The sequence below is a fragment of the Netta rufina genome (assembly GCF_964035555.1).
Source record: "Netta rufina genome assembly, chromosome: 16".
Lineage (NCBI taxonomy): Eukaryota > Metazoa > Chordata > Aves > Anseriformes > Anatidae > Netta > Netta rufina.
In genome coordinates this window covers 15,797,526-15,824,577 of record NC_140140.1, presented here as the reverse complement: position 1 = coordinate 15,824,577, position 27,052 = coordinate 15,797,526, and the positions used below count along the sequence as shown (strand labels likewise).

At 57.3% G+C, this 27,052-nt stretch overlaps 2 protein-coding genes across 4 annotated transcripts; both read right to left on the bottom strand.

Moving 5' to 3' along the window:
* Positions 1-1,653: 1,653 nt before the first annotated feature.
* MYLK2 (myosin light chain kinase 2) lies at positions 1,654-9,126 on the bottom strand. The gene is made up of 12 exons (XM_084296734.1): positions 8,995-9,126; positions 7,086-8,230; positions 6,622-6,956; positions 5,685-5,790; positions 5,411-5,504; positions 5,138-5,247; positions 4,878-5,019; positions 4,689-4,759; positions 4,414-4,542; positions 4,143-4,295; positions 3,634-3,766; positions 1,654-3,263 (listed from the first exon to the last, which is right to left on the bottom strand). The coding sequence occupies exons 2-12, from the start codon at positions 8,183-8,185 to the stop codon at positions 3,183-3,185; spliced, it is 2,454 nt and encodes an 817-aa protein (XP_084152860.1). The 5' UTR covers positions 8,186-8,230; positions 8,995-9,126; the 3' UTR covers positions 1,654-3,182.
* A 3,870-nt stretch (positions 9,127-12,996) lies between these two features.
* On the bottom strand, positions 12,997-23,467 carry TPX2 (TPX2 microtubule nucleation factor; the record flags this gene model as incomplete). Of its 3 annotated transcripts, none has more annotated exons than XM_084296797.1 (16): positions 12,997-15,914; positions 16,319-16,506; positions 17,145-17,256; positions 17,532-17,678; positions 17,822-17,998; positions 18,710-18,808; positions 19,017-19,233; positions 19,453-19,591; positions 19,737-19,908; positions 20,341-20,498; positions 20,691-20,824; positions 21,246-21,368; positions 22,048-22,179; positions 22,724-22,844; positions 23,027-23,152; positions 23,365-23,467. In XM_084296797.1, the coding sequence occupies 16 exons, from the start codon at positions 23,465-23,467 to the stop codon at positions 15,804-15,806; spliced, it is 2,259 nt and encodes a 752-aa protein (XP_084152923.1). In that variant the 3' UTR covers positions 12,997-15,803. The 3 variants fall into 3 exon arrangements, with proteins under 3 accessions (XP_084152923.1, XP_084152925.1, XP_084152924.1); XM_084296799.1 differs by having other exon boundaries at positions 16,319-16,485; XM_084296798.1 differs by having other exon boundaries at positions 21,246-21,359.
* Positions 23,468-27,052: the final 3,585 nt, after the last annotated feature.

Here is a 27,052-nt window from a genome sequence, read left to right as displayed (position 1 = left end):
AGCCCCCTCCTTCGCTCGGTCCCCCGGGGGCGAGGGAGGAAGCGAGCGCCGCGGAGCCGTGCCCAGGGGCCGTCTGGTTCCCACACAGCGCAGCCGGGACGCTCGCCCGCCCGGGCTCCCAGCCTCTGCCTGGGAACGCGCGGCCACGGCCCCCGGGCAGAGCCGGGCACGGAGCCCGGTGCTGGGAGCACGGCGGGACCCAGACCATCGCTGCCCCCGGGATGGGGACCCGTCCCCAAGACACACACGGGGTGCTGAGGTGCCCGGTTTGGTGCTGGGGCTGCAGCAGGATGGGTGCCCCCGTAAAGGATGCAGCAGGGTTGGAGCTGGGGTTTGCGGGGACCTGAGAGCGTGGCCCCGAGGGGAGCGGAGCCCCAGCTCTGCTGCCTGCAGCCCCCGGCATCGCTGATCCCTGAGCTCAGCGGGGTGGGACGGGGCAGAGCCCGGCCACCTCCTGTGCCACCACCCGCTTCCAGGGCTCCCTTTGCCCGTCCCGGCCCCGCTCCCCAGCACCAGCCCTGGCCCTGGCCGTGGGCCCGCTCCTCTCCCTGCCCTTCCTCCTCCCCGGCTCGCTGCCGGCTCGTGGTGGGTGGCCTGGCCCCCAGCCCACGCACCCGCTCCCAGCGTGGGCCATGCCGTGGCCGGGGACCGCGCCACAAGGGGTCCTGGTGCAGGATCCCGAGCCCCCAGCTCCAGGAGAGGTCCCAGTGCTGGTGGTGGTGGGTGCTGGTGTGCGGCATCGCCCGCTCGCCCTCTCTCCCCTGGGGCTCAGCCCTGCGCTGCCGCTGGGGCCACGGGGACGAGGAACCCTACGTGAGGAACGGCACCGTGGGCGCGTGCAGGACCGGGAGCAGCCCCGTCACCGTGCCCACTGCCGTGATGGAGGCACAAAGGGGACCCATGTGGGGGTCCTTGGTTGGAGATGGGGCTGAGGAAGCCAAAGCAGGCTGCAGGGAGGGGTCCCCATCACTTCAGCCTAGGGGTGCCGGTGCCCGTGTGTGCCCACACAGCACCGTGCCCCCCGGAGAGGCCACCCCAGGGCAGCCGTGGCTCAGCCGTGCTCCCGGCCAGGCTGGGAACTGGCACCGGCACCGGGGCCGCCCTGCAGCGGGCTCTGCAGCCCCCGCGGCCCAGGGCAACGCTCGGCTCCTGGGGCCCAGACAGGAAGGAGACGTCACCGCCGCGGAGCGTAACTGGAACCAGATGGGGCCGCGCTGTTTTCCAGGACCGCAGGGTGGTCACCGGCAGGAACTGGTCAAAGGCTGCCGGCAGGAAGCGGGCTGGGAGGGGACGCCCTGGGCCGAGCGGCGACCCTGCCTGCGCTGCCTTAACCGCTTCGGGGCCAGCCGCGGATGGAGGGGCACGGGGTGGACCCCGGGGATGGACCCCGGGTGTATGGGGCTGAGGGCTCCGCGTGCTGGCTCAGCAGGACCCCCCCCCAGCCTTTGCCTGGGCGGTGCTGCAGCCGTGAGGACACCTCTGTCCTTCTGTCCATCCACCCATCCTCTCCTCCATCCATCCATCCGCCCACCCGATCCCCCTTTCAGCCTCCCAGCCCCGTGTTGAGCTGCAGCCCTCAGCTCCCAGCTGCCAGATGCACACCCCCAGGGGTTTAATGCCCCCCCCCCCCAGCCGGTGCCCAGGGCGCGGGGCTGCTCTCAGACCTGTACATTTATTTACAAGAAGCCGAGCGCGCGGGCAGGGCCCTGCAAGCCATGCTGCGAGCCCGGGCAGGGGTTGGGGCGCCGAGCCCAAAGCCACATCCACCTGCTGCCACCAGCGGGGCTGGGGGGCTGCTTTCCGCCCCCATCCCTGCCCCGGGCCAAGCACCAAGGGCTCTGCAGCAGCCACGGAGGGCACCGGCAGCCCCGCAGCGTGCACAGCCCTCACTCCACGGCACAAAACCAAAGCTGGGGTCGGAGCCCGGTGCCAGCCAGCACAGGGCAAGGCTGGAGGCTGCAAAGCTGGGGGCCACCATCCCCTGGCCGTGCTGCGAGGAGGGGGGCTCGGGGGAACGCAGAGCCACGGGGAGAGGGGGCGAGGGCTGGGCGAGGAGCGGGCGCAGCACCCGCTGCCCCGGCACACGGCGGCCCCGGCACGGCCCCGCTGGCGGCCGGCAGTTCCTGTGTGTTGGTGGTCAGCGCTGAAGCAATCCTGCCAGGAGCAGGGGAGGGGGGGGAGCGCAGCCCAGCTGGTCTGCATTAGGGCTGCTCGCCTTTATCTGGCTGAGAAAACGGGGAGGTGGGGGGGGGGAAACGCGCGAAGGAGAGGCTGCGCCGCTCCCCCGCTGGCAGAGCGGAGGGCAGGGGTGAGGAGGAGCACACAAAGCCTCCTTCTTCGCTCGCTGGCTCCCAGCTGGGGACGCTCCTGGAAACGTGCTCGGCGCTTCCTCCCTTCCTGTGCGCGCCGCCCTCCCGGCTCCAGCTTCCGCGCGGCGGGGAGGCGATGCCACGGCCCCGGACCCTGCGCCAAGTCCCCCAGGGGGGGTGTCCGGGTCCGCACCTGCCTTCCGCCCCCCCTCCCTGTGCCACAAACCTGCTCCCTCCATCGGAGCAGAGCCCGGCACCGCGCAGGGCAGGTGGACACCTCGGGAACCGAGAGCTGCGGTGTCTCCAAGCAGAGCGTGCCAACCTCGTGCCCGTGTGGCTGTGAGCGTGCAGGGCCGGCAGCAGCGCTGGCGTCGGGCTGCTCTGAAGTCCCAGAGGAGCAGCGTGAGCGGGGAGCGTTGCTGCGGGCCGGGGAGCGCTGCTACGTGGTGCTGCCGTGCCGGGAACGAGCGTGGAAACCACCTCGCAGTCCGTGGAAATGCAGGGGGGAGCATCGGCTCGCTGGGGACGGGGGTGGCTCAAGCCCTGAGAGCCCACAAAAGGTGGCTGTGGGTGAGGAGCCCGCGGGGGTCTGGGTCTCCAGCAGCCCCCCCGGTGCCCGGTGCCGGGGCAGAGCAGCGGCCGCAGGGGCAGGAGCGAGGCGGTGGCTTCGTGGCGAGGCGCAGCGGGGGCTGGAGCTGCCAGCTGATGAGCAGAGCTGGGGCTGCGCGGTGCCTGCGGGGCTGCCCCTGCCCAGATCCTGCTCCTGGCCAGGGGTGAGGCCCTGGCACGGCCCCGGGATGGGGCTCAGCAGCCCCCGAGCCCCCTCTCCGAGCGGTTCCTCTGGGCTCACGGTGCTCAGCCCCCGGCCCACGCTCAGACGCCCAGCGCCGTCAGCGACCCCGAGCTGGTGATCTTCTTGAAGCGGTTGGCAGCACACACCCCGATGAAGTTTTTCTGTAAAAGACAAGAGGAGAGGCACGAGTCCGGCTGCAGACCTCGAGGCTGAACCCGGCGGCACTCCCAGAGCTGCTTCAGGAGCTGGGCCGGGGAGCTGGCAGCCGCCCAGGGCTCCCCCTGCACCAGCTTTCAGGGGAGATTCCTGGGGCAGGGCTAACACCAGCCCCAGGAGCTTCCCTCCCCTCCATCCCGACGCCACTTCTGCCACTAAAATGCGCTCCTGGGATGGGCTCAGGAGAGTCAAAAAGGCACCGATGTTTGGGGAGATCCCACCCAGGGGGCACCCAAACTCCCCCAGACAGCAGAGCGGGGAGGTGTTGACCCCTGTCCTGTTCCATCCCATCCCATCCCATCCCACCCCACGCACCTTCCAGCGCCGCCGCATGACGTATTTCTTGAGCAGCACCTGGGACTTGAGGCGGCGGTTGCAGCGCTTCGCCTTCTCCGCCAGGTTGTTGAGCCAGGGATGCTGCAGGCACTGCCCCGCGCTCATCCGGCCGCTGGGGGCGAGAGGCCAGCGGGTCACCACGGGTCCCCCCGCAGCCCCTTTCCCCCCTCTGACCCCTTCTGGTGCCATCCAAGAGCCCCCCAACCCCAGAAACCTGTGCCCTGGCCGTCAGCCCTAAGGATGTGCCCGGGGACCGGTGGGACAAGGAGGGACCATGAGCGGTCCAGCAAATCTCACTCGTGGCCAGTGGCCCTGCAGGGACAAGGGGCTGTGATTGGGGACAGCCAGAGGCCAGGGCAGGGTTTTGGGGACACAGCTGGCCCCAGCACAAGGGGCTGCACGTGGAATGCACGGGCTGGGCAGAGCCAAGAGCGCACGGATGGAAGGTGCCCGCCCTGGGGCCACCACGGCCTCCCCCAGCGTCGCACCTTTTCTCTTTGATGATGAGGTTTGAGACAAAGTCCTTGGCCTCGTCGGAGACGCTCTCGAAGGTCTCCTCGTCGAAGTACCAGTTGGCAGCCAGGACGTTGTTCAGCGTCTCGGTGTCGTTGTCGCCCAAGAAAGGGGAGAGGCCGCTGAGGCTGGGGGAGCGGAGGGGGACGGGTGAGCAGGGGGTGCCCTGGGTTGGGGCACCCCAAATTCCCCCTGCACGGGGCTAACCCGGCTCGGGGACTGTCCCCAGAAGGGACCCCGACGTACAGCATGTAGGTGATGACGCCCATGCTCCACATGTCCGTGGAGTAGGAGACCTGCTCGTAGTTGACCACCTCGGGGGAGAGGAACTCGGGGGTGCCAAAGTTCACTTTCAGCTTCTCCTGGGGGTTGTACCTGTGGCCGGGACGGGGGGTTCAGAGGCAGGGTGACAGGCTGGCTGCCACCACAAGCAGCCGGCCCCGTGCTCCCCGCACACAGAGGTGAAGGTGGGAGCAGAACAGCAGGAGGACGAAGACACGGGGAGAGGGGGAGCACGGCACCTTCGAGCCAGCCCGAAGTCGATGATCTTCACCATGTGCCCGGTGGCAGCGACGCAGAGGATGTTCTCGGGCTGCGGGGACAGGGACCCCCCCAGTCAGAGCCCAGCTCCCGGGGCGAGGGCCCAGAGGGGACGTCCCCCCGTGAAGACCTGCGGCAGATTGGGAGCCCCCAGCGCCCCGGCCCCGCACCTTGAGGTCGAGGTGGAGGACGCGCATGTGGTGCATGAAGCGGATGCCCTCGCAGATCTGCCGGACGAACACCATGCAGTCCACCTCTGTCAGGTGGTAGTCGTCGTCGACGATCCGCTCGAAGAGCTCGCCGCCCTCGATGCTGCACGGGCACGGACGGGGGTCCCCGGGTCACCCGGGGGGTTCCCTCCCCACCCCATCCTCCTGCAGCCCCCCTGGCCTGGGTGCTGAGCCCCGCACCGCGCAGCCCCGGCACTCACAACTCCATGAAGAGGATGATCTCCCGGGGCGTCTCGATGGCATCATAGAGCTGGATGAGGTTCCTGTGGTTCAGCTGGTTCATCACGTCGATCTCCAGCAGCACCATCTCCTGCAGCAGCAGCCCCCACCGGGGGGTTGGTGTCAGCCCCGGCAGAGCCACCGGCACGGGGCCAGGCTGGGTGACAGCCCCTGGGGAAGGGGGGGACGGCAGCGAGGAGCCCCCCGGTTTGGCACCCTCGAGATTCCCCTGCTCCCGCGCCCATCGGTCAGACCTTGTCCTTGGCGCCCTGCTTCTTGATGACTTTGGCAGCCAGCTTGAGCCCCGTCTGCTTCTCGGTGCACGTGTGGACTTCACCGAACTTGCCCCTGCGGAACAGGGGAGGCGTCGATGGCACCGCGGCCACCTGGGGACCCCGGCACCCACGGCAGCAGCTCCCCGCAGGCAGGGGCTGGGTGCTGGAGGCTCCCCGGGGACCCCTTCGCTGCTCAGAGCTGGGGTAGAGCCAGGCGTCCTCGGTCCCTCCCGCAGCCCGGACCCCTCCTTACCCCCCCAGGATCTCCTTGGAGCTGAGGTTGAACTGGGAGCTGACGCTGGCCGAGCGCAGGGTGACGATGCGGTGCGCGAAGGGCGCGGGCGGCGGGGGGACATCGTCTGCCGAGAGAGAGGAGGGGGTGAGAGGGGAGCTGTCCACCGGGGGACCCCGCTGCCGGCACCCCAGGGTGCCCCGTGCTGGGAGCTCGTCCCGGTGCCTCCTGCAAGTCAGGGGTCCCCAGCAGCTGCCCGGCACCCCCAGCACTGCCCGCAGCATCGCCCTGCTGCGTGTCACCCTGCCGTGTGCCTGGTGGCCACCCGTGGGCCACCAACACGCGTGTCATGCTCGCCCTCTCCAGGCCACGCTGCTGCGTGCCTCCCTCAGCGGCCACCATCCCATTTGGCACCCCTCCGTGCCACCCTGCTGCACATTTCGCTCACCCCCTCCGTGCCCTGCTCACCCCCCCAGGACAGACCCCGCTCCGGGGCACCCCCCCTGCACCCGCGCTCCCCACTTTGTCAGGAGCTGGCCCCTCAGGGGACCCCCCCAGCACCCTCCACCTTGACCCCCTTGGCACCCCCAAGGACGGCGGTGCAGGACAGGGGACACGCTGTCCCTCGGCAGCGGCCAGGCGGCGGCTGTCAGTCCTGGGGCAGGACAGGCTCCGCGTCCCGCCGGGCAGCCCCGGGCAGCGCCACGCGTGCCAGGCTGGGCTGGGAGAAGCCTGGGGAGGGGACACGCCGCATTTAGCCCTGTTTACAGTGAAACCGGAGCTCGAAGGCTGCCGGTGGGCCACGAGCCAGGAGCAGGAGCTGGCGGCCCGGGAGGGCAGCGGCGGAGACGTGGCAGACCCCGGGGTTGCTGCCCCGTGAAGGTGGTCCCGGGGTGCAACCGCCACCGGGCTGAGGACAGAGCCCAGAGCAGGGGGCTGGGGGGCGGCGCAGCCTTACCCAGTATCTCAAAAGGGTCTTCCTTCCCAAAATCGGGGGTGAGGTAGGGGCTGGGGGGCGGCTCTGCCTCCGTCGAGGACGGCTGCCCCGCGGCACCGGGGCCGGGCTGCTCGGTGTCCCCGGGTGGCTCCGAACCGGGCTGGGGCTGCCCCGCAGCACCGGGCAATGTCCTCTCCTGCGGGGTGCCAGCGCTGCCCGCGGGGTCAGGCTGCTCGGGGGGCCGCAGGTCCCCCTGGGCCGGGGTGGGCTCCCCCAAACCTTCTGTTGCCGGTGCCACCGCGGTCTCCTCCGGTATCATCTCCATCCCGGCCACCTCCAACCCGGGCTGCTCCTCCCTGGAAGCAGGAGCAGGAGGTGAGCAGCGCCCCGAGCCCCGCGCCCGGCCCCCACCTCTGCCCCGTGGGACCCCCTCCGAGGAGGGCTCCAGCTCGCTGGGCAGCCCCCAGGGACCCTTCCCCGGGTACCTTTGGCAGGCGGCCGGGCAGCTCAGGCTCTGCAGCAGAGCCGGGCGCGAGGGCTCGGGGCCCCTGGGTGGCTGCTGTTTGCTGCTCTCCTCCGCACCACCCGCTTTGTCCCCTTCAGCCTGAGCCTCTGCAGGGGCCGGGGTCTCCTCTTTCGTGGGCTCCTTGCTCCCATCCTGGGTTGTTGCTGCCTCTGGGGCTTTTTCCTCCTTCGTGTCTTCCTTCTCCCCATCCTGAGCCTTTGCAGGATGTGGTTCCTCCTTCGCAGCAGCCGCGGCGTCTTCCTTGGGAGGCTCTTCTTTGCCTCCATCCTGAGCCTTTGTCACCGCCGTGGGTTTTTCCACCTGTGCAGCCTCCTCCCCTCCATCCTGAGCCTTCGCAGGAGCTGCTGTGGCTTCCTCCTTCGCAGGAGCTTCTTTGCCTCCATCCTGAGCCGCTTTTGCAGCTGGGCTCTTCTCCACCTTTTCTGCTGCCTTCTCCCCATCCCGTGCCTTTGCCGCAGCCGGGGCCTCCTCCTGTGTGGGCTCTGCTTTTCCTCCACCCTCAGCCTCTGGATCGCCGGCGGCTTTCTCCTTCGTGGGCTCTTCCTTGCCTCCATCCTGAGCCCCTGCTGGACCCTTCTCCTGTGCAGGCTGTGCCGCGTCCCCTGCCTGCGGCTCTGCTGCAGCCTCAGCCCTCTCCTCGGGGGGCTCCCCCTTCCCTGCACCCTCAGCCTGGGCAGCAGCCGGCTCCTTCCCCTCGGGGGGCTCTGCCGTTCCCCCTTGGGGCTCTCCCCCAGGCTGGGCTTTCTCCTTCACGGGCTCTTCCTTTCCTCCATCCCGAGCCCCAGCAGCAGCCAGACCCTTTTCCTCCGAGGGCTTTGCCTCCCCTCCTGGGGGCTCCTCCTTGGCAGGCTCCTTTCCCCCCTCACCCTGAGCCCCGGCAGCCGCAGCTTTCTCCTTCCCGGGCTCTTCCTGCCCTGCGCCCTGAGCCTGGGCTGGGGGCTCTGTGTCCGGGGGGGCGGCAGGGACAGGAGGGGTCGTGCTGGGCTCAGCTCCGGGGGTGGCCGTGCTCCCAGCCCCCCCGGTGTCAGCCGTGCCACCCGCCACGCCGTCCTGCTCCATGGGCACTCTGCGGCCGGAGGCGGCTGCCCCGGGTCGGCGAGGCTCCTGCGGGAGAAAAGGGGCGAGCTGGAGGCTCCGGGCACAGCGGGGGTCCCGGGGGGGCTCCTATCCCTCCGCCCTGGGGGTTTTCTCGCTGGTGGTACAGGGACGGGCCCCGTGTGCCCCCCCAGGTCCATGCACTGCCCCGTTGTGCCCCGATATTTGCTGTGCAGTGACTGATCGATGGCCTGACCCCGGCACCTGTCGCTGCCACGGCACCGCGCAGGCAGCCGGCACGGCCGGGGTGCCAAACGCAGGCTGCGTCCCCCCCGGGGGGGGACAGGGGACACCGGGTGGCCACACGGGGAGGGGGCGAGGGGAGCATCTCCAGGAGCTGCCGGCAGAGCACGGCCCCGTCTGCCGGGGGGTCCCGGCAGCTCCCACACCGAGGGGCTGCAGGGGTTCGGGCAGCACCCATGGGTGCCCGTGTGGCAGCACAGCTCCAGGCCGGCAGCAGCAGCCCCCAGCCCAGCACCGCGGCTCTGCCCTGGCCCCTGTAATCCTGACCCTCCTGGGAACAAACCCACCGGTAACCGTTCTGGCACTGGGGCAGCCGCTTACTGGTTTTACTGGGCTCAGAGCTGCAGGCAGGGAGCGGCGTGAGGCTGAGCCGTCCCCGCTCCCCACAGCCTCAGCTCCCCGGCTTTGGGGTTTGGCTGTCCCCAGAGCCACCCCACTGCCCCCAGCATGGGACCGGTGGCTATAGGGACCCCAAAGGCTGCAGGAACCCCATTACCCACCCACATAGCCCCCCCCAAAACCCCATTTACCTGGGGTTCCCAGGGCAGAGGGCAGTCAGGAGAGCAGCATCGGCGCTGTGGCAGCGCCTGGCCGGAGCAGCCCCTTCTATACTGGGTGTAACGGAGCTGGATTAGTGCAGGGAGAGAGGAGTATCCTTTACACCAGCAGGAGCCGTCCCGCGTCGCCTTTCCCAGCACCTGTCGCTGCTGGAGCCCGTTCAAAGGACACGCCACTCCTCGTGCTCCCGCCGGCCGGCACAGGCGGCGAGCGGAGCCAGAGCTGCCCCGGCACGGGCACCGCTCACCGGCATGGCTGGGGGGCACCGGGCTGCCCCGCACTGGTCCCAGTTCCCAGGGCCTGGGCTGTCCCCAGCAGCGTGGCACAGCCCCAGGGGCAGCGGATCCAGGGGGAATTTCGGCTCCCCCAGTGCCATGTGGGCACGGCCAGCGCTGCCGGGGACCCAAAGCAGAAGGGATGTCAGCAGGGAGCCGCGGCACCAACCCCTGTCGCTGCTGCAGCTGCGCTTGGGAACCAGCTGAGAGGCAGAAATGGGAACCAGAATGAATATTTTGGGGATCAGGCAGAGGAAAAAAGGACCCAGGGGTGCTGCTGGGTGGGTTGGGCTGCCTGCAGGCACATGGGCACTGAGAGACCCTGCCAGAGGTGCACAGAGGGGTTTTGGGGCCTGGAGATGATTCAGCCCCAAAGGCTGCACCATTTTTTTTTGCCTCACGCCCCCAGCCAGCAGAGCCTTGTTTACTTTAAATCGGTGAAACTTAAGGTGAGGAAAGCATTGCTCAAGGGCACGCAGGCTCCGCGCGTCTCTCTCGGGTTTCTGCCTGCCGGGGGTGGAGGTGGTCATTTGAGGTTTAGCAGGAGGAACCCCAGGGTAACAGGACCCAGCCCTCCCCTGCCAGCCCCGCTGGGTGAAAGCACTCCGGTAATACCGACTATTAAAAACCCAGCACAGCGATTTATCACGCAGCGGCCACGGGGACGCCAGCGCAGCCCGCAGGAGGAAGGGCTCGGCCCCTCTCCGCCTGCCTCTGTTGCTCCTTTGAGGGAGGGGGGACACAGCAGAGCTCTCGGCTCGGTGACGGGCAATAAAACAGCGAGATAAGCCCACAGCAGGACCAGAGATGCCCCAGGGTGCCCAGGGTCAGGCATCTGCTCCCGGAGCTGCCCCCGGCTCCTGGCTGCCCTCCAGCTCCTCGCCTGCTCCTGGGGGGCACTGCCCAGGGCCAAAAGCACCGCGGGGATCCCCTGCCACGGCCAAACGCCTCCCCCTGAACCCCACAGCGGGGGCACCACCACGGTTTGGGGCTCAGCACGGAGCAGGGCACGGGGACGGAGCTGGGCTGGGACCCCCACGGGGTGGCCAGGAGCCACGGCCACCTCGTCCCCAGGGTACCCCGGGGAGGGTGCAGGGAGCCCCCACAGAGCACAAGGCACAGCAGGGGAAGGGATTTGGGTGATGATGGGGGGCAACGAGGGGGGACGGAGCTCCTGCTGAGCTCTGCCTCCTGCGGGAAGGGGTCTCGGCTACACAGGGGTTTCTGCTTGTTAAAGCCTTAAATACAAACCTGGATGGGGAAAGCTCCAGGGTCAACCTTTGGAAGGACCCGTTCCATTCCTCTTTCCTAACCAGCTGCGGTGGAAAACCAGAGGTGAAGCCCGAGCTGCCCACCCCCCCCGCTGCCAGCCGGCCCCGTGCTGCTTAACGGAGGAACCAGGGGCCAGGCTGGAGCCCTGGGGCTGTTCCTTTTCCCATTGCACCCAGCCCTGGAGGGGGATGCGGAGCCCTGGGTAGGGCAGGGAGGTGCCCGAGGTGCTTCACCACGGTGTCCCCAGCCCGTGTGGTCCTGGGTTGGGGTGAGACGCAGCAGTGGGGACGGGGTGAAGCCACAGCCCTGCTCCAGCAGCTGCACGACCCCAGCAAGGTGCTCGGCTGGGAGGAAAAGCGCTGGCAATAGCCTAAGGAAGTGATTATCTGCGAGAACAAACCTGGAGGGCCGGGGCTTGTTGCTATTGCTGCCTCCAAACCGGCCCCGCTGTCAGGGCTGGGCCCTGGGAATGCTCCTGGCAGGGCCCCATCCCTGCCGTAACCTTTTCCTTTGTGCTCCGGCTGTGAGCAGAACCAGCTGCTTTGTACAACGGAGGCTCTTTTTTTTAAAAAAAAAAAAAAAACTTATTACCTACCTCCATCATCTGAGCAGCACAGGGACTCGGGAAGGGAAGAGCAGCCCCGCTGGGAAGCCTCCAAAGCCCCAGGCTGGGCACGCATCCTGCACGGGAGAGATGTGGCGCTTGCTGGGGGCTGCAGGAAGGCTCGGGAAGGAGCTGGTGCTGCCGTGCCCTGCCCCAGTTGTGCTGCTGGATGAGCCCCTCTCCGCCTGCTCCCAAGGGATTTTCCTCCCTGCTCCCCCCAGGAGCGGCCACAGCCCCTGCAGGGGCTCAGTCCCGCCGCGCAAGGAGCCCAGGGTGAGGTTTAAGCCAAGGAGAAAATGAAATGTGGGTGAAATGTGGGGCTGGAGCTGCTTCCCCGTGGAGCCCGGCTGGTTCTGAAGGCAAACACAGCAGCTCTGGCATCTCCCTCCATGCTCACACCGCCAGCAGCAGGGGTTGCTCTGTAGGATGCAGCCTGGGGCTCCCGAACAGCCCCTGGGCACCCCCCGCAACTCGGATCCGTGCCACGCAGGGCTCTCAGGGAAGGAAGGGCTCCTTCACACCAGGCACCTGGGGGCCACCTCTCCATCATTTCACCAGCATTTTGCCAGCCTTCTCCTCCCTGCCCTCGTGGTAAGAAAGAGCATCCAGTCCTCAGTGAGGGAGCAGCGGGTGCTGTGAGCCCTGGGAGTGCCAAAAGCCACCGAGAGCACCCCCTGGAGACCAGCAGGCTTTCCTCTGCTGCTTTTGGTCTTAAACTCTTGTGAAGAAGCTGCCTGAGGACCAGGTGAGGATGCAGAGCTCTGAGAGCAGGCACAGCAGAGCTGGGAAGCCAAAAAGGGCTCTTCTAAACCCTAAAAGCGTTCTTTTAAAGGAGGCTGAAGGAAGAGGTGGTTTGGTGCTCTTAAGGGAAAAACATTTGCAGGCAAAGGGAAAGGAGCTGGACGAAGATAATCCTCTCACAAGAAAGAGCCTGCACACCAGGATTTTGCACACCAGGATTTGGGACACGCTGCCTCAAAAAGCCCCCGGATGACCAGCCCAGAGCTCCAGAGCCCCGCGGAGCACGGAAGCAAACCAGGCACCACGCAGGTTTCCCCGGCTGGGGGGTGTTTTCCCTCCCCATTCAGCAGCTCGAGCCAGAGCCTGCGTTGCCTGCAGCTGGAAAACAGGCTGTCCTGGGGCGAGCTGGCTCGGCATCAAGCACGCCCGTTCCCTAGCTACGTGGTTGTCACAACTGCAGCAGCACACTTTAACCTTTACGCTTTTTCATGGGTAAGGAAGGCTCCGTGCCGGGCCAAGGCCCGTCCGTGCTCCAGGAAACTCAACACCTCGGCTAAATCGAGCGGCGACGGCCCCACCTGAGCCCCGGCCACACGCTGTAACACAAGCCGGGTGCCCCAGCCCCGCGGGGCCAACCCAGACACGCGGTCAAGGGCTTAACTGCTTCCATCAGCACTCCGGACTTCCCTGGGCGAGCGGTGATCCTGGGTGCCAGGCACAAGCAAGGTGATGGGGAAAGTCCCAGCAGGCAAAAGAAAACCTTCCCGGAGCAACGCAGCAGCCCCAGGATGTACCAAGCACAGACCCACGGGGATGGAAAGAGCAGGAGTGAGTCCTGCAACCACTCTGCAGAGGGGCAGGGCACCTCTGGTGCCAGGCACGGCTTGTTTGCACCCAGCAGGCCAGTGCCAACAGTCCCCAAGGTACCCCCGCGGAGAAGTGAATGAGAACCGAGGCTCTGAGAGTGTAATCAAGGCTTTTAATAACAAACTCCTTCACCAGCTAACAGCTTCCAGTTCACAGCCACTCTTCAAGATGAAGTCCAGGAAATATCGCGGCTTAACTCCTGTTCTGGTCTGAGTTCAGCAAATTACTTCACAGAAACAGAACTTAGAAGAAGAGCAGAGTTTATAGTAGAAGTGAAGCTGGGTGTGAAGTTCTACTTGATTATACCTGGTCCCGCTCATCAGCTTTATGAGCAGGCCTTGGTGGCGAGTTTTGAATACATTTAAAAAAAAAAAAACAAACAAATATTTAAAAAACAAAAGTTACAAAATCCAAAGTTACAAAACACACACGGAAAGAACACAGATTTTACACCACTTTGTCATCCTACCCCAACGCTAAAGGCACGTGCTAGAGCTTGGTTAAATCCTGATCTACTGCTCCGTTGCTGTAACTTGATTCCCCCACTTCCACTCTCGTGGGACAAGCTGTCATCTGCCCATTTCTTTCTTGAAGCCTTAACCAAACCCCTTTGTGACTGACATTCAGCTCCAAGACACCCTTTATTTACACGTTTCCTACATTAAAGCAGTTTTAAGAAGCAAGACAATGCTTCCCCCCAGGTCCAGAGGGCAGCTTACACTAAGCACACACCACCCAGCTTGCAAGAAGCTGCGGGGTGACTGCCGCCAGCCCTGCCAGAAGCCCCACACGGGATGGCCCCTTGAGGCCCTCTATCACCAAGTTTGCAGTGTATGGGGAATATAAGAGGCCGTGGCTGCAAGAAGAGGTAATATCTTTTATTAGACCCAATGCTATAGCTGGAAAAAAAAACTGACAAGCTATCAGGCATATGAACCCTTCCTCAAGGCTGAGGCAGGAGCCATGTAAGGCCATCACAGAAATCCAGTTGCTCCATCATTCACAGGTCGATATCTGCTCCAGCTCAGCAGCCTCGTTATCTTGCTTGCCTGTACATTCTTCCACAGCTCAGCAGCATTCAGGCTTTCCTCTGCCTTGCCATGAATATTTACAGCTCCTGCTGCCCACACACGGCCTGCTTCGCAGGAACTGGCATTTAAGGCTGCAGAAGTTTCCTTGACTGCACATTCAAGGTCCCAATTTCTCTGTCTAGCAGATCAGATGGAATAGCTCCACTGAGACAGCAACAAGTTTAAGGCAGACTGAGAAAAAAATCCACACACCTTTGGTCAGATCCACACAAATCTGAGCAGTTTCCATCAGGAGAAGGATACTTACAAGTTCTTCTTGCTCCTGTCATTCTGGTAAGCTGTATGCCAGCAGGGCTGTCAGTAGCTACTTGTGACAGCCTCTTTGGCCAGGCTGTTGACAGCATCACTCTGACAAAGCTACCCTCAGTTCAGCAACATGGGGCTATTGGCAAAGTCAGTAAAAAAAAAACAAATGACTTAAGCCATTCTGTACAACTAAGTCAATCTTTCAGGCTCAATTCTGTCACATACATAAGAAGGTCCTCAGGAGAGAAGGAAAAGCTAAAGCTTAGGCTAGAAGGAGCCTTGCCTTTTAGCTCACCGCTTTGAAGCAGCTCTGCTGCTCCACCATCACTCACTTTTTAGTACTGACATGCTTATACAAAATCCCTTGGTCTTGAGTTCCTTAGTCACTCGCTCCCTACCTGCACAGCACTTAAAACTACACAACCAAACAAGAATCCTCACGTCCTTAAGCTTTACATTTTCTTTTCCTCCTTTTTGAGGCTGGTGTTCTTTCATAGAATATCATAGAACGGTTTGAGTTGGAAGGGACCTTATAGATCACCTAGCTCCAATCCCCCTGCCACGGGCAGGGAAACCTTCCATTAGAAGAGCTAGAGTTTAATATGCTCCTACGAAACACTTTCTCACTGCTGGCAGTAGATTGCAGCTGCTGTAGCCCCCCAGCATTTCACTTTTCAGGGGAATTCCTGCCAAAAAGAAGTCTTCAGGTACAGTAAATGTTCATCTTTCAATTTAGCTCGCAAAGGGCTTTCTGCCTTTTGCATCTCTGAAGATGAGGGAAAAGCCTGCACAGTCTTACAAGTCTCGAAAGCCTATTACAATGCTAAGGGAAGAAATCATTCTTTATGAAGTTTAATCTAGATTTGATCACCTCTTTAACAATACTGGAAGTTTTGCCCTCTAGCACATTAGAGCATTTGACCTATATTTAGCTCTGCTAGCCACACCAGACTGGCTGGGAGACAATGCATCTTTAGCCAGGGTAATTGTGCTAGCACGAGCCAGGGAGGCAGCAAACAGTCATTTGCCAGTTAACTGATTCCCCAAATAGAATGACTTCAGCTGTAAAAATAGCTGAAGGTTTAATGCTCTAATATACACAGGGAACTACTTTAAAGTGTGGGCAAGATTAATCTTAGCATTCATCTGAACACCAACAAGACAGACCTGCAACATGCTGGCTTGGGGAAGCCTCAAGGTACTCAACACAACTCAAACTTGATATATACACTAAATGCCTAAGAGACAAATGTGAAGTCAAAGCTTCAATGTACAGAGAAGGCAGCTCTTCCAGATGTGCACATCCCTATAGCTTCAGAGTGCCCTTTACAAAAGCCTCTTTTGCAGTAAAGGGATTCAATGTGCTATCAATAGACAGCAATCAGATTATGAATTTTTATTTAGTTTAAGCACACTATGTTTGTACACAATATCAAAAACCTAGTTTAGTCTTTAGAGACCAAGGTGTCTAGATGTGAAATGAGGCCTTGGAGACTGTATGGCACTCCCTGGATGCTGTGCCTCAGCCACCTGTCTCAGCTGGAGTTAAACCACCCAATATAACAATAACGGAGCCAAGTGTAAGAGTTGAGACTGAGAAGTCACTAAAAACAACTGTTCCCTCTCTGCCTGTCAAGAGTGTGGAGCAGGATGTGCTCTCCCTCCTGCTATCACAGGGATGCACATCAGCAGCGGAACCTATCTGAAAAGTTTGGAGACTTCGGCATCGTTAGCGGCTGGTCGCTGGCCTTCACTTCTACGTTGCGGTATCTGCGTATGGGGTTTGCCTTGTGGACCTGGGAAAACCAAGGACAAAATGAGACACATGGCTGCAGTTGAGACAAAGCTGAAACATGCAGGTAGGATGCAGGCAGACATCCATCTGCAAGACCACCGCTCTGCCCCAGGCACTGGAGTGAGCCACAAGGAGCTCACAGGACACTTAGGGGTTGTGGGTTTTACAAGCATTATTCTGCTCCAACAGCTAGGTGTTTACAGCTGAGGAGGCAGCTGATGATTTTCAGAGTTTTTTTTTTTTTTTTTTTTTTTAAAAAAAAGAACTGCTATGACATTAGCAAGGAGTCAGCTTGTGACAGGGAAACTTGAGAATACCGTCTTAAAAGCAGCTCAACGTTGACATTAGCTCACTTAGTACATTCACACATCCCTTTGGGTCCCTGTTTAGAAATAGCTCACTTACCAGTTCTTGTCTTAGCTTAGCAACTTCTTCCTTTTCACGCTCTTCTTCTCGCTGTCTGGCCTCTTCTTGAAGTCTCTCCCTTCTGGCTTCTATGTTTGCCAATCGTTTTTCAAATTCCTGTCGCTCCTTAGCTCTTTTTTCTGTTGCCAGCTCAAAACTTTCAGGAACTACAGAACCAGAAAGGCTCTCTAAGGTTAGAAATAGAGGGGATAACATTGGTGCAAAGGCGGTCAGGTAAAGCAGAGCACTACTAGCGTCAAATGGAAGCCTCACTCTGGAGCGCTTCACCTCGTAAGAGCGGTTAGTAGACACAGTTGGGGTTCTGGGGGAAAAGAAAAGCTTACGGCCAAATGCGAGCAGTGTTAATGCAGATGTTACCCTTGCCACGGGTGTCCTCATAGGAGGGAGTAAGCACACAATTGTTAGTACAAACAAGTTTTTAGCTAGCTCCACACAAACTAAGCTGGAGATGCCTTCATCTTATTACAAATGGGAGAAAGAGACTGACAGCTGCTGCAGAAATACCATCTGTCTCTACAGGGAGCTCCTTGCATATTATATACCCTTATCCCAAGCTAGCGCACATCAATCATCTGCCAATTGTAGCATAGCTGTTAAATACAGCTGCTGTGGTAGTGCAGGACAGGGGGGCAGTGGAGAGGAAACCCTTCCACTCCCTGGGGATACAAGCTGGTAGGGAATTAGTTGATTAAGTGCACAGCAGTGCTGGCTGTGCTGGTAAAGGTGTCAGCAACTCTAAGCATCATTTTGTGACATCAGTTCCGAGTTATCAACCAAGCCCGTGTAGCAAGTACTGTAACTCTACCTGACACTGGCTTATTTTCCTTTTTAGGCACAAAAGGCTCCTGGTGCACCACCACGTTGGGGCGAGCTTTAAAACATGCTGCCTCCTTCTGCCTTTTCAAGTCTTCTTTAAGCTGCATGAGAAGGAAAGCCATCAAGTGCCAGGCATAACAGAAAAAAAAACATCTTCCCCCACCCAGAATTCAGCTCTCCTGACACTGGAAAAGCCAGTTTGATTTCTGACCAAGTCAGTCACATAGAAAATATTAGCATAGTAAATACTAAAGACAAAACAATGCATTAATTCTTGCCTGACAGATCCTAATTAAACTCGAGCAGGACTCTTGCTGCAGTTGAGCTCAACTAGCTATGTTAAGTCTGTTCATACCTGTTATCTTCGTTACCCTACCTGCTGTTTCCAGCTCTGTAGCTTAGCAGCTCCCCGTTCATCAATCTGTAGATGGAATGGTTCAGGCTGAGTTGGGGTTTTGACCTTCTTTTCTGGCAGCTTAACACGGTCAAAATAAGGCAGAGGCAGCGCCTTGAACTTTGGCACCTGAAAGAAAGAGCTTGAAGAGTTCCTTGCCATTTCCTCAAAGGCACGAAGCTTTGGGTGCTTAACAGCCAACAGCAGAAGGCAAGTCCTGCAACACCCTTTCCACTTAAGGAGTGGAATACAAGGTAATTTTAAGCTCTTACCTCTTCCTTCTGCAATTCTTCTATTTTTTTCTCTTTTTGTATTAGCCTCTCTCTGTCACGGGAATCAAAAGAGAAAGGGCAAACTTCCACGTGCCTCTGTTCTGGCATTTTAGGTTTGAAGGGCACTCCGTAATGTGGCATAGGGTTAGCTTTGATCACAGGCATTGCTTCCTTTTCCTAAGGAGATATTGGTGTTAGGATCTGACACACAGCACTACACTTCAGATTTTTGCAGAAAAAGACTACAATTCCTACCACAAAGACTAGAATTCCTGTAAAATAGTCATAACAGCATCAGTAAAACACCATCTTCTTGCAGTATCCTACCAAGTACCAATAAATTACAGGCAACCCGAACCAGAGACAAGATGTTTCTCTTTCTAAAGGGCTACTACTTCTAGTACTCAACCAAAATTAGACTAATTCTTTAGCCTCCTCTTCACAAGAGGGAAGGGAAGAAAAGCATGAAGTGTTCTGAATCCTGCACCCTACCTTTAGGGTGCTAGAGTGACTGAGGTAAGGAAGGTCATGTGCAACATCTGCCCTTCTCAGCAACAAGCAGAGAAGGCCAGTGTCCTTTTTATCATCTAGAGGCCTAAACAGGGTTTACTTCCCTCATTTGTAGCAGCAACGCCTCTGCCTGGTCAGCGGCCTCATGTTTTAAAGAGTTATGTTATTAGAGAATTCATTTTTGCAAAGCAAGAAGCAGCAGCTAAGTCTTTCGCAGGGAATGGCACAGAGGAAGGTGACCAGTGGGGAAATGCCCAACAGGAGGGCAGGGGTTAGCCAAAGCAGAGCACCACACCCAGCTGGCAAATGCAGGACTGGCTGAGGCAGTCACCTTGGTGGGAGAGAAAGGCTCGACTACAGCATGCTCACAACAATTACCTTCTCTTCATCTCTGTTAGATGTTCGGGTTCTGCTTTTCGATGCAAAGACAGGAGACTTGGGGACTGTAACTGGAAGCACCTTCTTCTCCGGAACACCCTGTTCAGAAAAGTCAGTAAGCGGTCAACCCAAGTCAACAAGAAATGCAGAGAAACCATCTGATATAGCAGTAGGTACAAACTGCAGTTCTTATCTGATGACAGACAACATTTACTGGAAGTTAAATACCTAATGCAATATAGCTAAGGACATTTTGAAGCTAATTGCCACCTTAGTCTGAATTCCTGGGCATTACTGAACTTCTTACCACAACATCCTCCAGGATTTTAGTTGGACATGGCCTGGAATGGAATTCGAAGTGCTCTTCTTCCTGCTGCTTCTTACTCTCACGCTCCTGAATCCTCTTCTCTATTTCCAAATCAAAGCCAACAGGCTGCGTGAGCTCCTTCACAGGGGGTTTCTTGGGCAGGACTGGTCCACTCTCTAAGATTTTGTGATCAAGCTCTCGTGCTTTGAATTTGTACCTACGCAGGAATAATAGGGAGAGTCACCTAAGCATTTTATGTGGCAAGATACAGCTTCTAGCTACTGGCTTCTCACAATATAGGACAGCAAGAGTCAGGTACAGAAGCAGTTGTGTTGCATTGTGTGCAGCTCTTGTTAATGTTCCTGAGAAGCGGCATTTCAGATGTTATTTGCAGTGCAGTGCAATTCTTAGGAGACTAGAGTCAACCTTTACTTACTGTTGAATTTTCTCTATTTCCTCTGCTTCCAGTTCCGCTGCGCTCTTGCAGGTGACAGGTCTGAAGCGATGCTTTGTTTGAAGCAGTGGTGTTTTAGGGTTTGTAAGCCGAGCCTTCACTGGCTTTCTTGAGACCAGGCCTAGAAATTCAAGGTACAAAGACGAGCAGTTAATGGCAAGGTCTGTAACAGACAGATTATTTGCTCAGCACAGCAACCAAAGCATCTTTTTCTACTACCACCTCTGTAGATAGCTTGCTGGCTGGACGTAGCTGAGACTGCTCACCTTCCTCAGATTTCCTGCTCCTCAGATGGTAACGAGAGGGTGTGCGTCTCTGGAATGCTTCGACCTGCTCAGCAAGCGACACATATTCTGACGTGGTTTCTTCAAGTTTTCGTTTGTTTCCTTGGGACAGATTGAAGGGTTTGGGGACAGTGGGTCCCTTTGGCAGTCGCGCCTGGAAACAAAAAAAAGTCATTATGGCCATTTAACAGAAGGATGCTTCGATAACACTTCCTTTCCTCACTAATACACAATATCCGTCCCTTCACCATAAAAAGAAGGCAATGCTTCACATTAGATAGATGTGACTCAACTGTCTGAACTTGCACGTGACTAGTCCTATCAAGAAACTGTATGAGGTAGAAGACAGAATGAAGCATGTGTGGTGACCAGTAGATCTGACATTAAAGAGACTGTTTTTTTCCCCAGAAGTGTCCTTTAGTATCTTGTGGCAGAGCAGACACGCAGTAATCTAAGTTACATATGCACAACACTCGCCTCTCTCATGTACCTAGCAGCTAAGAGGGCTGCCAGCAGCACGTGCTAAAGGAGAAAGGTGGTGGTGTGAAGAATCAGTCAGCTGACTGCTGGCAATACTGGTTCTTACCGGAGAAGAAGGGTGCTTCCTCAGCACTGCTGCAAAATCCACTTCCTTGTACTCATTCTCAGGCTGGCTTTCCCCATGTTGTTTAATTCTATTATCCGTGCAGAAGTGAAAGTCAATTGGCTTTGTTACTTGACCAACAGTTCTCTTCACAGGTTGTCCTAGGGAAGAAAGAGCAGGTAAGTTCTGGAAGTGTTTTAGAGTAGGATCAGGGGAGGACTTTGGGGAAAAGAGGCATTTATTTCTAATAACTCCAGCAGTTTCTGGAGAACTCATCTATAATATTTTAAGACATGACAAAATAAAACTACTTTCAGGCAGTTTATTGGCAGGTCTACATTAGAAGAGCTCACCTGCTCCAGCAATAGCTGCTTTCAGGGACTCCTCGTTCTTCTTCCGCAGCTCCATAACCTCCCGCTGCAACTGCTGCATCTTTTCCAACTCCTGCTCTTCTGTACTCTTCAGCTTGCCAGCAAGATTGGTCCTCCTGCAGAAGCACATTAAGGACTGAGATGTGCCTTCCTGCTTCACTGCTTATTGGCGTATAAGAACATGCTTGTTTCTGACTTCACTGCAGAAGCATCACTTTATAAAAATATATTCCTCAGAAAAGATCTGTTGGGATTTTGTTTCCTCAGGGAAGCTGGCAGTAATGGCTGTCCTACATATCCAGTTGTTGTATGCATGCTTAGTCAGAGAGGAGAACTTTTTCCTCAAATCAAGAGGAAAAGTTCTTCTTTGCACAAGTTGAAGTACATTTCATCCTAATATTGTTGCCTTGACTTAGTGTTTACTAAACACAACACCATCACATGCTAAATTGACATGGAAAACATTCTAGTCAGGGCTGTCAGCTAAAGCACCCACCACCAGCAGAGACAAGCTTCAGTCACCAAAAAGGTACTTACTTTAACATCGTTGGTGTGGAGGGCATGGTCAGTTTGCTTTTCCCTCTTCCTGGGGAACGGTCAGGAGGATGCAACAGCTCTTTCTTTGGGGATGCTTCTGTCAGCTTCTCTTTGCTGCCAGAGCTAGGGTATGAAATTACAACAAATCACTCAACTGCTGTGCTCTAAGTGAAAGCTCACCTGCAGCTCTCACCACCGTGCATAACATCCCAACACCTGGTGAGTTCTAAGGTATGCCAGACTGGCCTTACCTCGCCACGGGCCCAGGCAAGGATCGTCTAGCTTTCCCTGGTACGCTATGGCTGTAGAAGGGAAGATTAATTGCTGAGTTTGGGAACTTCAGCTTTTTCCTCAGAGGGTAGGAATACTATAGTTCATCCACGTACAACAGTATTTGAAAGATTGCCTTTTTTAAATAAAATTCCTGACCTTAAGCTTATCACTGTACAATATCTTAGTGGTCAAGCTAGTTTGAGAAATGTTTTAGCTGCAACTCCTCCTGATGACCTCCTGATGGACAAGTTAAGCCTGATTTAAGCTAGCTGACAGACACTGAGTATGTAATAAGAAGCTTCAGAAACCCAAGCCTGTTCCATTCACACCTCCACACAGAGCACTGCCTTCATCTCTTACAGCCACTTTCTCTCGTTTATAAAACCAGTATCTGGAATCAGGATGAGGTCAGCTGCCTCTAAACCTTCCGCACCGTCCTCTGTGAGAACCCTTCAGCAAAATGGAAAGCCTTTCAAAAGAAAGGGTGGTATCCCCCTCCTCAGCCCCCAACAGAAGGGCTCTGACATACATTCTCATTTTTTTCAGGGGTGGAACCTCTTCCTTGTTAGCCAATGCAGTAGCATTTTTGTCCGCTTTGACCCGTGCTGGCTGTTTGCGCTGCTGTGTTCTTCTCTGCTTCGTAACTGGTCTCCTGCCCGCTCTGGAGTGGAACAGAAAATGGAGTTTAGCCTTCCCACGGGGTCTGAGAGGGCACAATCAGTGCAACACTGCCACAGCATTATCCAGCCCCAACGTGCTCTATGCGAGCTGTGTGCTTAACCTAAAAATCCAAATGCAGCACGAGTTACTTCAGCTTTACAATCCACAAGCTTAATGTTCTTTGGTGTGTGAGTGTAGAGAGCCCCTTGCATTCATATCAAGAATGAGTTCTGCCCTACTCAGATATAAACAAGGAAACTTTATAAGCCGCTTCAGCTCCAGTTTCAGATATCCTCACATTCCAGAAGCTCCCAGTGCTACCAAGTCTCATTTGAGAAGTATGTGAGACGCTGCATTACATTTCCACCCCTCGAGATTGCCCCTCCTGATTAGCAAGCGGCTCAGCTGTACCAATACATGACCAGTGCTGGGGAGCTCCAGTCCTTTAGGATGACCCCAAAACAGCTGGAACTGCACACACTGAGAGCGAGGACCTGCTTAGTTACACCACCAACCCGCAGACAAAGTGAACACCAGTATTTCACCTTTGAGATGCCTTTGCAGGAGCAGCAGCTCTCCAGCTTGTCAGGGACCCAGCAATATTCTGAGGAACCACGTTGGACTGCACGTTTTCTGCCTTATCATCCTCTTCACCACAGTTTTCAGCTGAAAAGTGACAGAGGTCAGCTCAGATATACGCAGAGCCATGTGCTAACATGAAGCTGCAAGGGACCTTTGCTGGACAACACTATAAGATGGTCCCAAAAGAGCCAGACTGAGGCCTTTTCACTACCCTAGTGAAAACCAAGTCAAGTTTACCCCCTCCTACCCATCCACTGCCAGCTTACCCATTGTTATTTCTTGTGATGTGGCAGAAGAACAAACAGTATCAGGCTTTGACAAAGTAGGGCTGCTCTGCAAGATCTTGGCCTGATTTTCTGCAGGAGGGATATTCTCCAGGTTTGCTTGTTGGTCTGCAAGGAAAGAGTTTATAACATCGTAACGGCATCCAGAGGTATTGTTAACGAAGCCATCCATCAAATTACAGATCACAATCAAAGTTTAAATACAGAACCAAAACCCAAGCACGATGAATGATGCAGTCAACGATTTGACTAATCCACTGGCACAGAAGCCAAGCTCTCGACCAAAGAGAAGTCAAAGCGAGGAGCTGCAGACAACTTACCAAACCAGGAGTCTGCATTGTAGCCGTCGTCCTCGCTCAACGTCGCGAAGTTGATGCAAGGGTTTGGGACGTCGAAGGAATAGCGAGACTCTGGGTGAGACATCTTCGCCTCCACGCTGTCCCTGGGAGTCCTCCGCTCGCACCGTTAGTCCTTCAGAGAACGAGCACTGGTGAGCTGCTGCACCAAACCCCAGCAGAGGTGTCAGCCACCCACCCCGTTCTCCACCTCTTTCCCTCTCCGTTGTTTCTAGAGACAGACACCGAGTCAGTCTTTGGCACGTTCTCCTGTACCACAGGAGGATTCACAGCCTTTGGAAGGGCTCACAAGCAATGCAGGTTCAAAACCCTCAAAAGGCCACATCTCAAAGGCTTCCTTTGTGCCTGTAGGTGCTAGAAGTGCATTTTCAGAAGGAAGCAAAACACAAAACCTTTCCAAGTGACTGATTTGCCCTTCCCTCCCCGAGGGCACGCAGCAAAGAGGAGTTCTTACTGTTACAGCCCAGATTTATAGAGCAAGCGCCCGACAATTCCAGAGCACTGCGAAGCTCGTTCTCCCTCAGAGGGCTACAAACAAGAACTAATAACACCAGCACGCTCCTCTGAGGAGAATATCCCTTTCCAAAACAAAAGAGTTCTGCGTAGCATTGTTACCAGCAGCAGGAAGGCAGCAGCACGGGGTGCTTGGCGAGTCCCCGGGCACTGCCCCGAGAGGGCGGCCAGGCTATAAACAAACCGCGTGCTGCGGGAGTGTCAAGAACAGTCTCTGCAGTTAATTAGTGGAGCACTGACAGCAGAAGGAATCCCTGTGTCAACAGGTGCTATTAAACACAAGGGAACAGGAACAAAGCCAGCAGCTCCGTTATAAATCTGCAAACTGCAACAAAACCTTCCTGCAAAGGTGTTTTCGGGATGCCTCACGCAGCTGCAAGGCAGAGCCCAGGAGGACATTATACAACTCTCCCATGGGAGATCACCTGGACGCTGCTTTTTTGAGTTTAAACAACTCTAAAGCAGCACATTTGTGATCCACCAAGTCTGAGATCTCTGCCATGGGTCCAGGCAGAGCATGGGTCAATTTGGACGGCGTGCTCTGTAAATAAGAACATGTTTAGGAGTAAATCCAAGCAGCGTTTGGGAGGCACTACTGCTGGTTCCAGCCGTCAGCCCTACCTCCTGAAGGGCCCTGCAGAAGTCCCCGGAGCCCCAGCCCAGCAGTGCTGCTGGTGGGGGCAGAAGGCCACCACACCAGCATCATCCACATGGCTGAAGATGGCAGGGCAAGACCCAGAGAAGGCAAACAGAAGAATCAGAGCCAAAACCAACCGCAAGCGAGCTCAAGACACGGCTGGAATCGGATGCTTTCCTAGCACCCTCAATCAAGATAAGGTTTCTGTCAACACCATCCACTTTTTTTAAAATCAAATGCGTCATCTGCATTCTGCCCTCGCCCTGCCCAGCCAGCCCGCCAAGCCGAGCTCCAGGCGTCGTGTTTCACAGCGCCTCGTATCGCTGCTGCAGAGCTGAAACCGCTTCACGTCACCCAAACCACTCCAAGTTCTCAGCGTGTAAAGCCCCCGTCCTGCCCTGGGCAGCCCAGGAGGGATGTCTGCTGCTGAGCCCCTCGGACTGGGCTGAGGAGGCGGCCACGAAATCAGCAGGAGCACGCTTCCACACAGCACGTCGCTTGTGGGGTGGTGGGAGTTATCCTGAATGAACCCCACAGCCTGCTTCAGCCAGAGGAACTCACAGCATCCCCTCTGCACCTCCTTACCTGTCCCCCAGCTCCTGCGGGGAAGGAGAATCGCTGGGAAGCAGCAGGGGGCTGGGAGGCAGCTCAGTGCTCAGCCGGTGATTTATTGCTGATACACTCACTGCTACGGAGCCTGACATAAAAAAAAAAGACTTGGCCAAGTTCAGCTCACGGTCTGCTGCCTTAACGCATTCAAAACCACCTGATTGTAATTCGATGGCAGGATCACCAACATCTCAGTCTTTGCTTTGAAGGCAGGAGGCAAAACTCTGCCCTCCGCTGCAGGGCTCTTCCATGGGAAGCCAGGTGCAAACATTTCTCCTCATTAATAGGAAATTATTAGGAAATTAATAGGAAATCCTGCATTAAACCATGCAGTGAGGAAGGGAACCCTGCTCCCCACATCCCTCACCTCTCGTGTTGACACCAGCACTCACAGAGCAGGGAGCCCACGGCCCCCTCCTGCAGCGGGCTCAGCGCCCAGCCGGGTGCAGCTGGACCAAGAGGAGCTCGGAGGAGGCAGCATCAGGTCCCCTGGCTTTAAGAAAAGCCCAAATTAACGTGAAGAAAGCGGCCACAGACACAGCCCCTTGGGCAGTGCCCAGCCCCGGGTGCCCCACACAGAGAGTTTCCTTTGAGTAACTCCCCGGCACGTTCCAGAGGAGTGCCTTGGCCTGGTTTAGGTCAGTTGGCTTTGAGCAAGGATTGAGCTGAACTGGGACGAGCATTCCTAGCCCAGAATAAGCCTGATCCAACAGCGGGCACAGGAGGCGTTTTGGAATAACTTCACACCTCGCTCCAATCCAAATGAGCTTGAAAACACTGACGTGATTCCACCCAGGTCTGCTCGGCCTCTTTGTTTCGATGCAGTAGCCAAATTCCTGCCAAAAACATCTCAGCTGGACAAGGCCTGAGAGGAACAACTCCAACAAGACCCAGCACAGTCCTGGCCTAGCTGCAACACGAGGAACTCGGCACCAAGCACGTGGTGAGGGAACGCTTCAGCACGGTTATGAGCTAACCAAAAGAGCCTCTTACTTTAGAGCAGCAGCCTGGCGGTCATCAAGAAACTGTGACAGCACTGCTGGGGACAAAGGAGCCTCCCAGCCCTCGTGTCAGAGAGGAAGCAGAGCTGCAGGGGAAGAAAATTGATGTCTGGAGGGGAGTACAAAGAAGATCAGTGTTGGGGGAACAGCAAGGGACTGAGGGAAGAAGGGAAGAGCTGTTCTTGCAGTGTAATTGGATGTGCCCCTGGTCAACCACCGCACCACCACGTTCTGCAGGAGCTTCACGAGCTACAGATGTTATTTATAAAGCCTACCAGGTTTGGAAAGGGGAAAAAATAGCACAAAAAGGACATCCTGAGTTCTGTCAGGAGATGGAGCTGAAGCCAGGGGAACTGCGTGCCTGGAGACCCAAGAGGAACGAGCAAGAGTGACCAAGAGAAGGTCCCTCAGGGCCGAGGGAGCTGCACAACGCCCTGCTGCAGCAATCCCACTGCCTCCTGACACTGCCTGCCGTGTGAGCGAGGGATGCTGCACCAAGGCAGCTCGTTTAGTTCAGCCCAGCAGCTTCTCCGCCCTCCTGCAGCACCAGCCTTTCCTCCCCTCGCACAGAGCGGATGATCCGAAGCTCCCAGGTGCTTTTTGCTGGCTGATACACAAAGAGGCCTGTTATGAAGGGCTGCAGGCTGCCTCTCCGGAGACACGGCCCTGCCAAAGCCTCGTGGAAGCTATCCCACCCCGAAGCTGCCACGTGAGCTTCTCCTGCACGACGCCAGCAGCAGCCTCGCTTCTTCCCCAGTGGGGTTAAGCGAATGCTTGTAACCATTCAGGATCTGCAGCTTCTCTTTCTTCTCTTTTTCTTCTCTCCCAGCGCTCAAACTGATGTTTCCGCAGCACAGAACCGATGCTAAATTCATCACCCCAGGTACAAGGC